The sequence below is a fragment of the Lynx rufus genome, unplaced genomic scaffold (assembly GCF_022079265.1).
Source record: "Lynx rufus isolate CCGP_SWC_20201006 ecotype Redwood Valley unplaced genomic scaffold, mLynRuf1.p SCAF_11, whole genome shotgun sequence".
In the NCBI taxonomy this organism is placed as follows: Eukaryota; Metazoa; Chordata; class Mammalia; order Carnivora; family Felidae; genus Lynx; species Lynx rufus.
Genome location: NW_025814825.1, coordinates 61716428 through 61728899, shown reverse-complemented (window position 1 = coordinate 61728899; position 12472 = coordinate 61716428). Strand labels below are relative to the sequence as shown.

Here is a 12472-nt window from a genome sequence, read left to right as displayed (position 1 = left end):
GTGTCTTCTACACGTTCTGTGAGAGTCACTCAAGTTGTGTGTAGGAGTAGCACATTCATTTTCACTGCTGTGTAAAGTTTTTTTGTTTGTTTTTACAAGATGTTACAAACCTACACCTTTGTTTATTTACTTTTCAGTTAGTTTAGATCCTGGAGGGGTACAGCATCGCTCGGAGTCTGTGGCCAGTGGCTTTAGCAGGAAGGTTCCTTCGGAATTTGGCACGAATCATGCCACTGTTTCCATGAGCATGTTACTTTCCCCCAGGTTGCTCTGCTTTTGTTTGGTTTGCCACCAGGAGTCACTGTGTTGTTCTTCGCTTTGTACACATAAGCACATCTCTTGCCTAGATAGAATTCAGTTTCATTTCGAGCATAAACACCTTCAATTTTAAGAAGAGCTGTGTTCTCCCTGTGGTTCTGGACACCCTGCCTATAGCCAGCAAACATACCCTTGGACCACAGCCTTCCAGACATATTTGTCATTTTAGGAGTCCTGCTCCCAGCAGGCCTCCACAGGTTCCAAGATGGCGGAAAGAAAGGGCTGTATATTTAATTATATTGCAGTTTTATTTATTCATTCTCTTGTTTACCTGTAGATTCTTTTGGATTTTAATGGTTTATTTGTAAAGGCTAATGATTTATCCTTTGAAACTAGTAGTTTAAGTAGATTCTTTTAGATTTTTTCACATATACAGTTGACTCTTGAACGACATGGGTTTGAACTATGTAGGCCCACTCATTTGTGTGTTTTTTTTTAATAAGTATATATACGGTACTGTAAATGTATTTTCCTTATAATTTTCTTTTTTTTTGAAGTTTATTTATTTATTTTGAGAGAGCGAGTGAGTGCAAACATGGGAGGGGCAGAGAGAGAGGGGGAGAGAGCAGGCTCCGTGCTGTCATCGTGGAGCCCGATGAGGGGCTCGAACTCATGAACCATGAGATCATGACCTGAGCTGAAATCAAGAGCTGGATGCTTAACTGACTGAGCCACCCAGATGCCCCTCCTTATGATTTTCTTAATAACGTTTTCTTTTCTTTAGCCTACTTTATTGTAAGAATACAGTGCGTGATACACGTACAAAATATGTGTTGACTGTTATGTTATCTGTAAGGCTTCCGGTCAACAGTAGGCTGTTAGTAAAGTTTTGTGGGAGTCAAAAGTTAAATGCGAATTTTTGACTGTGAGGGGTGTCAGCACTCCTAACCCCTGTGTTGTTCAGTGGTTAACTATATAATTATGCAGACTGTGAATAATGGCAGTTTTATTTCTTCCTTTCCAAGCCTTTATAACTTTTTTCCTCTTATTACACTGTCTATGACCTCTAGTAGAATGTTGAAAAGATGTGATAATAGAAGACTTCCTTGTCTTTTTTTCCCCCTTTCAGAGATTACTTTGAATATTTCACCGTTAGGTATGATGTTAGCTTGTAAATTTGTTATTTGTTTTGTAGATCAGTTAGTACCAGATTAAAGAAGTTTCCTCCTATTCCTCCTTTGCTAAAAGAGAGTGAGTGTGAGAGAGAGTGTGTGTGTGTGTGTTTCTCATGAATCTTGTAATTTGTCAAATGTTTTTCCTTTATCTCTTTGAGATAATCATATGAGTTTTCTTCTTTAGGCTATTCGTGTTGGTGAATTACACTGATCATTTTCAAATGTTAAGTGCATCTCTGGAAGAAACCCAACTTATATATATTATTGGATTCAGTTTGTTAATATTTTGTTTAGGATTTTTGCAACTCTGTCCATGAGAAAGATTGTCTTGGTAATTTTCCTTTTTTGTAGTGTTCTTGTTAAGTTTTAGTATCAGTTATGCCAGCGTCACTGAATAAAAATGTATTTATTGAAGGAGTTTATTAATGATTAGTGCTCTTTTTCCCCTTAAATGTTTGGTAGAGTGGTGCCTGGGTGGCTCAGTTGGTTAAGTGTCTGACTTTGGCTTGAGTCATGATCTCACGGTTCATTGGTTCGAGCCCTGTGTCGGGCTCTGCAATGACAGCACAGAGCCTGCTTGGGATTTTCTCTCTTACCATCTCTCTCAGCCCCTTCCTGATTCATTCTCTCTCTCTTTCTCTCTCTCTGTCTCTCTCAAAATAAATAAGTTAAAACTTTAAAAAAAGAATTAAAAAAACGGTAGAATTCACTGGTGAAGCCACCTAGATAGGTAGTCTTTTAAGGGAAGTTACTTTCTTTTTTAATGTGAACTTATTAAATGTATTTATATAGAAAAGTGCTCATTAAGTATATAGGTTTTACAAGATGAACCCGTTGTGTAACTCACCAACCTGATCAAGAAATAAAACATTGTTAGCTCCATAGAAGTAGCCCCTTTGTGCACTGCCCCCCCCCCTTACCCCCATTCCCTTCTAAAGTTAACCACTATTTTGATGTCTATCATCATATGTTAGGCTGCTTTTGAGATTAGCTGTACTGGTTTCTCACTGTGGTTTGAATTAGCATTTCCCTAATAACTAAGGATATTGAACACCTTTTCACATACCTACTTGCCATTCGCGTATCTTTGGTGAAATGGGTGCCACATTTTTGGCCTATTTTTAAATTGGGTTGTTTGTTTACTTACTGTTAAGATTTGAGGATTCTTTATGTAATCTGGATATACGTTCTTTGCCAGGTAGGTGGTTTCTAAGTGTTTTCTCCCATTCTTTGGCTTCTTTCTTTATTCTTTTTTTAACGTTTTGATTTTTTTTTGAGAGAGAGAGAGAGAGAGAGAGAGACGGATAGAGGCAGAGAGAGAGAGGGAGACACAGAATCTGAAGCAGGCTCCAGGTTCTGGGCTGTCAGCTCAGAGCCCGATGTAGGACTCGAACCCATGAATGCGAGATCATGACCTGAGCCGAAGACGGATGCTCAGCTGACTGAGTCACCCAGGCGCCCCCCTTTTTTTTTTATTCTCTTAATAGTATCTTCTGAAGGGTAGGAGTTCTTGATTTTGATGAAGCTTAAAAAAAAAGTTTATTAACTTTTTTCTCATGGATTGCTTTTGTTGTCATAATAAAGAACTTTTTGCCTAACCCAGGGTCACACAGATATTCTCCTATGTTGTCTTCTGAAAGTTTAAAGTTTTACCTCTTATGTTTAGATCTGTGATTCTTTTGGAGTTAATTTTTCTGTAAGGCTTGAGATACTGGTTGAGGTTCTTTTTCTCTGGCATATGATTGTTGGATTGTTTCATCCATCAGTTTTTGAAAAAATTGTCCTTTGTCCATTACATTGAGTTTTACCTGTTTTTGGCGTGGTGTAAATGGTAATACGGTTATGCGCTTTATTTTTTTTGATCTGGCTTCTGCTGAACTTGGATTTGTGAGGTTCCTCTTTTCAGACATGGCTTTCAGTATTTCACTGTTCATTTCATTGTACTCTATGAAAATACCACAATTTAATTATTTAGTCATTCATTCATTTATACATTCGTTCTCCCGTAGATGGAGAAACATTTGGGCTGTTTCTCGTACTGGATTATTACCAATACTGCTAAACAGTTTTCCAAAATGGTTGTACTAGTTTATGCTCCTACTGGAGTGTGTGAGAAGTCCATTCTTGCGAGCACCTGGTCTTGTCAGTGATTATACAATTATGATTATGACATAACAGTGATTATGAAATTATACGATTTCAGTGATTCTCGGGCTGTGTAGTGGTATCTCATTGTTTTATTATTTCCTGGTGACTAGAGATGTTGAGCATCTTTTCATACGCGTTTTGGCCATTTGGCTATTCTGGTGACATGCCTGTTGAAGTTTTTGGCTTATGTTAAAATTGAGGTGCCTGTGATTTTCTTATTGATTTGTAGGAGTTCTTTATATATTTTGGGCATGTGATCGTTGTATTGCCAATATCTTCATCTAGTGCCTCTAGTTTAATATATAATTTAATAAATTGTTAGTGTTTTTGAATATTGTGTGTTAAACCTTGCCTACCCAGCGTCATAAAGATATTTTCCTGTGTGTTCTTCTAAAAGCTTTATTGTTTTCTTCACATTTAGGTTCTGATCAATTGTTGTATATGTTGTGAGGTAAAGGTTGAGGTTTATTTTTTTGCTAGTGATTATCCAGGTAACCCAGCACCATGTATTGAAATGTCCATTCTTTCCCCCCGGCAGTTCTGTTATAAGCCATATAGTGGTGTGTGCTTGGGTCTGTTGCTGGAGCCTCTGTTTTATTCCTTTGAGACTGTTTGCTTATATGCTAGTGCCTTGCTGTCCTGATTTCATGTTTGGTTGATGTCAATTCTCCAACACTGATCTCTTTTCCATTGTTGTCTTGGCTGTTGTTAGTTAGCTTTTTCCATATTCATTTAAATTTTAGAATAATCTTGTCACTTTTCAGGAAAAAAAAAAAGAACACCTGGCATTTTGATTAGGGTTGCACTGAATTTACAGATTAATTCAGGGAGGATGCATATTTATTTAAAGTTTAAACTCATTACCTTTTGGGGGAAAAAAAAATCCTAGGATTTTGATTAGGATTGCATTGAATTTGGGGAGGATTTAGACCTTAACAGTATTGAATCTCTGAATCCACAAGCATGATATGTTCCTCCATTTATTTAGCTGTTTATATTCTACCAGTAATATTTTGTAGTTTTCTCTGTAGGGGTCTTCCATATCTTTTCTTGGGTTGATCCTTAGATGTTTGTTGTTGCAGTTGTTATTGTTATGCTTGTAAAATGTATTTTCTAATAGTTCATTGCTAGGAAATAGAAACAAAACGACAGGTTTTTCTATTAATTTTGTATCCAGTAATTCAGAAATTAATTCTGATAGTTTATTTATAGATTCTTTTTGATTTTCTCAAATATAGTAATGTAATATAGTTTTATTTCTTTAATTCCAACTTTGATGTCTTGTTTATTGAAATGCTATGTAGTCTGTTTATTTCTTTATTTGAGAGGGCGCGCACTCAAGTGGGGGAGTGGCAGAGAGAGAGAGGGAGAGAGAATCCCAAGCAGGCTCTGCACTGCCAGTGGAGAGCCTGATGGGGGGGCTCGATCACGTGAACCATGAGATCATGACCTGAGCTGAAATCAAGGGTCGGACACTTAACCGACTGAGCCACTGAGGCACCCTGAAATGCTGTGTGCTCTTGAATACATTGTTGAATAGAAATGAATAGAATGAAGGCAGGTAGCCTTGTTAACACTGCCTAGTATAAGAGAAAAGCTTCTATTTTTCACTATTAAATATGATGTCAGCTATAGGTTTTTATAGATGGTCTTTATCAGATTGAGGGTGTTCCTTTATATTCCTGGTTTTTAATCATGAATGGAGGTTGAATTTGATCAGCTGCTTTCTTTGATATCCACTGTGATTATTAGAGGATTTTTCTTCTTGATTCTGTTAATGTTGAATTGATTGATTTGGGGGAGACGGTGTCTTTATTTTTTTGACATTTTTATTGAAATAATTTTGGGGATTGTTCATTTTTTAAAAATGTTTATTTATTTTTGAGAGAGACCGAGAGAGAGAGAGAGAGAGAGAGAGAGTATGAGCTGAAGAGGGGCAGAGAGAGGGAGACACAGAATCTGAAACAGGCTCCAGGCTCTGAGCTGTCAGCACAGAGCCCGACGCAGGGCTCAAATTCACAAACCGCGAGATCATGACCTGAGCGGAAGTCGGACGTTTAACGTTTAACCGACTAAGCCACCCAGGCGCCCCTCCTGTGAGTCTTTTCCTAGTATCAGTTTTTCCCCCTTGGTTTCTGGTCATTTGTTATTTCCTTGAATGTCTGCCTATTTTCTTCTGAGTACCAGAAACCAAATGTGAAAAATGTTGGAGATAGTTTGAGGTTTTGGATGACTGTTCTGAAAACCTAAAACGTCTATATATGATATTTTTATAAGTGCTGTTATAAGAACAAACAGATATGGGAGAAGAGGGAACTGGTAGGAGTCAATTATTAATAGAATTATCCTGGGTTCCTGATGGGGAAGGAATTGAGGGAAACTGGGAGAAAATGAAGATCTCGAAGAGTATGGAGTGAGACAGCTTTAAGAGTAGAAGATTGGTGTCATTTGCAACAACGTAGATGGAACTAGAGGGTATTATGCTATTAGTCAGAGAAAGACAAATGTCAAATGACTTCACTCATATGAGGACTTTAAGATACAAAACAGGTGAACATAAGAAAAGGGGAGCAAAAATAATATAAAAACAGGGAGGGGGCAAAACATAAGAGACTTAAATATGGAGAACAAACAGAGGGTTACTGGAGAGGATTTGGGAGGGGGGATGGGCTAACTGGGTGGGTAAGGGGCATTAAGGAATCTACTCCTGAAATCATTGTTGCACTATATGCTAACTAACTTGGATGTAAATTAAAAAACTAAATAAAGACTGAAAAAAAAAAACCCCAAAACAAAAACAAAACAAACAAAAAGAGTAGGAGGTTGGCATCAAAGACCTTTAGATTAAAAAGAAAAATAGTCAAAGGTTGCAAAATTCTGTGCAAAACAATCAACATGTTACTAGAGTTTAGGAATCAGTCACTTAGTGTTGAAAAGTCTAGGGAATCTTGATGGTGTTGGCATATGTTAAGTTTTGAAGGAAAGAAATTGTGTAAATATTGAAGAGCAGGAAGAGAATTTTAGACTACACTGTACTTTTCAGCTGCTTTTCTCCAAGTTTCCTTTGAAATGACCTTGAGTCTGATTGTTCTAAAAATGTTCAGCATAGTGTTAGGGGTGGGGGTGAGGAACAGACGCCATCATACTTTTCCCACAAGCTCACACACCCTAGGTGGATTCATATGGCTAGGAAGCAGTGGGACTACAGCTTTAGGCTCAAAACTCTCAGATCCAGTGAGCCTTCATTCTTTGAGAATATTAATACCTGCCCTCACATGTGTTTTGTAAACATTTCAAAAACAAAAAAGTACATGTGTAAGGTGTTGAATAATCACATGGCTGGATGTAGAATTGCATAATTTATAATCACACTCGAAGGAAAATTTTTCAAGAATTTACTACATGTGCATTTTATTTATTTGTATAACTTAATTGTGTTCAGTAAAATTAATGACAGATTTATGTGTGAATTAGAGCATATCCACATCAGAAGTTAATGTTACATTTTTCTGCTTGATGGTAAAAATATCATATGTACATTCTCATGATGTTTGAGAGAATGAATTTTCTTTTGAAATTGAAATCAAATACTGTAAAAACAGATGAATTGTCATTTGATGTAAATTCAGACTCTTAGTTTCTATTTAGATCTACAATAAAATTTAAACAGTGTAGATTATTGGATAGTATATGTCACTTGATCTATTAAAACAGTCCCGGTCCTAAAGGAATATTATAATTCATAAGCAAAGCAGTATGTTAAAACTTCATTTTAAACTAAAGTATAAAATTGTTTCTCTGTCTCTAGGCAAAATTTGGATTTTCTAATATTACTGGAATTGATTACTCTCCTTCTGCAATACAGCTTTCTGGAAGTATTATAGAGAAAGAAGGTTTATCTAACATTAAGTTGAAGGTAACTATTATATTACTATAACTTATTTGTAATAAAAGTTACAAAGTTTAAACATTTCTAAAATATATTTGTTGACAATATCTTTTGAACTCATAAATTGAGGGTTCGTTATAAATCCAAATTGAAACATTTTTAAGTAACTATTAAAATTTTGAGTCTAGTCAGCTTGGGGAAGTGATTTTCTCTTCTTTCTTGTGTGCAAGTGTGTTCTTTCATGTCTGCAAACGCAAATCATAGCTAACTTTGGATTACCTAGATCAAAAAATTTCATTTTGCCTATTTTATGCTTTTGCCTGGATAGCTAATAGTCCTTCATTTAGTCTGAAACGAAACTCTGAGTTTCCATTTCTATTACTGCTACTACCATTCACCTCTTGTACTAACCCCAAACCCGAGGAGTTATCCTTGATTCTTCTCTCTCCTTTAAGTGTGGCTTCTAATTCTCTTGGTTTTATCTTCAGAGTCTATCAGGCAGGTGACCATTCCTTGCTATCTCCACCGTTCTCTCCTGAGTCCAGGCTCCATCGTTTCTTGCCTGTGTGGCTACAGCGGCCTCTTACTTGGCCTCTCCGTTGCCGCTCTTGCCACGCCACCGTCCACGACCACAGGTCAAGCGGAGTGATCTTTTAAAATACCAGCTCGTGTCGCTGCTTTGCTCACAAGTCTCTAAGGGCTTCCCCATCGCATTGAGAGTGGAATCTGAACCCCCCACCGCGCCTCACGAAGCCCCTCGTTTCTTACCTCTTTTCCTTTTCATCACCTGTGTTCCAGTCATGCTGGCTTGCTCTCTGCTCCTGAAACATGTCTAGTCTGTTCTTTTCCGGTCTTTACACCTTCTGCTCTCTGCCTAGAATATTCTTGTCTCAGATCTTAGCTTACGTGGCTCATTCTCATCAGTCAGATCTGTGCTCCAATATCACCTTCTTGGGTCTTTCTTTACTGCGTTTTCCAAACCATTTCTCTTCCTAGTCGCTCACTGTCTTCATCATTCTGTTTTTATTGTCTTCATGCCACTTTATCTAGAATTATTTGTTCAGTTCATTTACTTGTCTGTTTCTTTAGAGAACATAAGATATCGCTTCTCGGCCTTTTGGCTAAGATCGGATGTAGAGAACGTAAGGTGTGTTCTCATCCAGGGTCCCTTTTCTTTTTCGTTTACTGTTGTGTTCCCAGTGACTGGAAAGTCCCCGAAGAGGACAGGTGTTCACAAAATACTTACTGAATAAATGAGTACTTTTATACAGACATTTCGGATAGGAGCTTCTCTAAACTTAGCTCGTAGGAATGGTAGTCATTTTTTGCTTCAGGGATCCCGAATACTTTGGTGTGAGGGAGGAGGGGAAAAAAACCCATGTTCAGACGCAAGGAAACAAAATCCACCTTTTTAAATCGGAGTGTTTTCGGTAACATGCTATTTATGGTTCCTGCATTAAGTTTGTGTGAATAATCATGAGGTGATTACTTTTTCAAAGCAGCTTTTCAGAATTAAGTCCGCTGGCCAATTATTGTGACTATTCAGTGAAGCCGAGGCAGGTCACCACGTCAGACGCTCCTCACGTGTTCAGAGGCGATGGCGAATGAGTGTGCTGTGCTCGTGTAGGACTTTCACAACCCAAAACGCACGCTTATCAAGTGAAGTCACTGCAGTGTAAAGAGTCACTTCGTTCCTTAAGCTTCAAGCCGTTCCTTACGTCCGTTCGTTCCTTTGTGAGCTGCTGAGTCAGAGCCACAGAACTTCTGATTTACCAAGTTTACATCACACAGCTAGTAATATCAGCCAAAAGGCATCTTCCTTCTAATGACCCGTTTGAGTGCCACATACTTTCAGTCATCTTTAAGAATGTGTCAAATATTTTTTTTTTTTACGTTTATTTATTTTGAGAGAGAGAGAGAGCACGCGAGAGCGCACTCATGTGCCTGCACGTGAGGGGAAGGGGGAAAGGGCAGAGAGAGAGAGAGAGAGGGAGAGGGAGAGAGAGAGAATCCCAAGCGGGCTCTGCACTGACAGCGCAGGGCTCGAACTCACGAACTGTGAGATCATGACCTGAGCCGAAATCAACAGTCGGATGCTTCACCGACGGAGCCACCCAGGTGCCCCCCAGTATTCTGCTTTTTGACAGAAATAACTTTTTCATCAGCCAGGCTCGCGAGCTTCGTTATGTGCTGGTGTTATTAGGCAGTACACCTGGCTTTGATTTGTTTCCAAATTTGTAGAGATTTGGAATGTCCAGGAAACACTTGTCAGTCTCTCTTACCAATCTTCGCTTTAATGGTCTTGGAATGACGCGCATAAAAGTTAGCTATAAAGTCGGAAGTATGCTTATTGTATGTAAAACGCCATCATAATTAATTGGTCCTTTTAGCTGTGACCTTTTACAGATTGTCACTTAGATTCAGTAAAAACTGTATGTTAATCGTTCTCACAAAGACGTTGATTTTTAATATAGGTAGAAGACTTTTTGCATCTTTGCACAGAGCTGTCTGGATTTCATGTTTGTGTTGACAAGGGGACTTTTGATGCCATAAGCCTTAATCCTGACAGTGCAATTGAGAAGAGGAAGCAATATGTGAAATCCCTCTCCAGGGTGTTGAACGTCAAAGGCTTTTTCCTAATAACCTCATGTAATTGGACCAAGGAAGAGTTGCTAAACGAATTCAGTGAAGGTAAATGGTCACCTGTTGTTTAAACGCGTGCTTACCTCAGGTTTAACGTACTTAAATAGGTTTTCTTTCGCTTGGCGTTTGAGGGCTTTACTTTTCCATTTGTGGGAATTGCCTGCTTCTCTTCTCTTTTAACTGTGTACGCAAAGGACAAAGAAATAATACCCAGAGACCCAGAGTCCTTTCCAAAATTTTCCAAGCAATCCTGGCAGTTGGGTGCTGTGCTAACATGAGCCTGTGAATCCTCAGTTCCTTGATTAAGCTGCGTACTCTCTTACTTAGAGACTCGGACAGAGAGCAGCGTACCGTGCCCGGCTCCATTGTGCTCGTGTTCTGGGAGCCCGGTGGTGCACAAATGCAAGTAGTATTTTGTAAACATCTTACGTGGTGAGAGTTTTCACTCTGTCGATACTTTCTTTGTCTTGCTAATGGTCATTCAGGTATTTAGGATTTATCTTCTTTTCAGCTTACGTAGAACAATTATTTTCAACGTGGCACAGAAACGAAAGGTAGGGACTTTGTAGTAGAAATATGACCTGTTAACTCTTGGGGAAATCCCTTCCTTTCTCATGGTTTTGGTTCCCAGACAGGAACCTTTTTCGCCCCATTAGGGAAGTATAATTAGTACCGTGTCTACCAAGTGGGGATCTTGTGAGAATCGAGAATCTATAACCTATGCACAAATATTTTGAGAGCTTTGGCAGACTGTTCCTTGCATATCTTAAGGAATATATTACCTGCCAATTTATTCATGCAGCGCACAGGTGCTTCTGGGAAAGTACCTTGAGAATCCAGAATTAGTGTTTGCCTGTTTTTTTTTTTTCACAGTCCCTTTTTCAGATTAGTATGGAGTTTTTTAAAGAAATGAGAGGAACTTTTAGGATGGAATATTAATAATAAATGCTACGCTACTAAATTTTTCTTAAATTTGAACCTCGGTTGTCCCAAGCTAATGGGAAATGAATTTATAACTGTTTTGCATGCACTTTATCTTAGAGTTTGTTTTCTTTTTTGGTAGTAAGGGAATAGGCGGTGGGAGGGAGCACGGTTAACACATGTCTTTTTGTGCGCATTCAGTGACTTTGGCACGTTATATAATGTAAAACCTGAAGTGTTTGAGGCTTGAAATGTGAGCTTGTGGTTTCATGACTACTGCCTCTGGAAAACAAGAATTATATGTGATTTATTGTCCTGTACTTCGTGCCATTAATTTTACTATCTTCCATGTTAAATTTGTTTCCTTTAGAACTGTTGAGGCCCCGTATCCATAGTCTTTCCCAGTTCCAGAAGCTTGACAGTTTTAATAAATGCTCGAAGTTAACACTGTGTAGGGCAAGTTTCTTTCCCGGTTCTTAAATACAGGTGTTCTCTTTTACCCCTGGAACCACCAGACAAAAACATATTTGTCTGTCTTTGATAATGAGGAACAGACTTGAGCCTGGTAAAGGGTCCTTAAAATCGTGTCTGTGTCTGAGAACCACTTTAACTTATGTTCAGTTTTAGAGCTTAATACAGAATTTAAATAAGCAAAATGTTACAACAGGAAATGTTAAATATGTACAATTGAAGACGTTTTTAGCCATGTGTCTCTGAGAATATGGTGTTTGGAGTTGGGCACCGAACACTCACAGAATACGTGTATCACTGCTGAGGGTCTTGGCAGTAGCTTCTCAAGATTGGCTCCCATGGTCCCTTTTGCGTAGAATGAAGCTTGCTTTACCGGTCTTCAAAGACTTTTTGCTTCTTTCCTTATCTGAAACATAAATGTTCATAAAACTGTTGAAATCTTGTACTTTTCCTTTACAGCCATATCTATATAAACATTTTATGTTGTCATTTGTTTTGGTGAGGATTACCGGAATCATTTGCCAGATATTGGGGTGTTCTAATTTGATGTCCAAGGAACTGGACTTTCTTAAAACTACTGAATTAAAAACATTCCCGAAAACCTATTTTACCATGAAAGTAATCTAAATTCGTCATGAGAAAGATTGAAAAATGTCAATAACCCCAACACATAAGCATATAGATTAAAATAACTAAAAGTGGGGTGCCTGGGTGGCTCAGTCGGTTGAGCTTCTGACTCTTGATTTTGGCTCGGGTCACGATCCCGAGCCCCACGTCGGGCTCCACATTGAGAGCGAAGCCTGCTTAAGATTCTTTCCCTCTGCCTCCCCCCCTCCCCGCCACGTGCACTCACGCGTGCTCTCTCTCCTAAATTAAAAACAAAAACAAAACAACAACAACAAAACTAAAAGCATTTGTTACCTATCACTGGAATACAACCACTTTTAAAGATTTTGGTGTAGTATCT

The 12472-nt window shown here is 38.4% G+C and overlaps 1 protein-coding gene and 1 pseudogene across 3 annotated transcripts in view; one reads left to right on the top strand and one right to left on the bottom strand.

Moving 5' to 3' along the window:
- Positions 1–12472, top strand: part of EEF1AKMT2 (EEF1A lysine methyltransferase 2) — a 71370-nt gene that overhangs the window by 4672 nt on the left and 54226 nt on the right. For all 3 annotated transcript variants that reach the window (XR_006960960.1, XM_047073579.1, XM_047073578.1), the window contains exons 4-5: positions 7390–7497; positions 9945–10161. Coding sequence is in view for 2 of the 3 variants with exons in the window: in XM_047073579.1 (XP_046929535.1) it covers positions 7390–7497; positions 9945–10161 (325 nt within the window). In the remaining variant the exon portion in view is untranslated. The remainder of the gene's footprint in view (positions 1–7389; positions 7498–9944; positions 10162–12472) is intronic.
- Positions 118–473, bottom strand: LOC124507213 (60S ribosomal protein L35a-like; annotated as a pseudogene).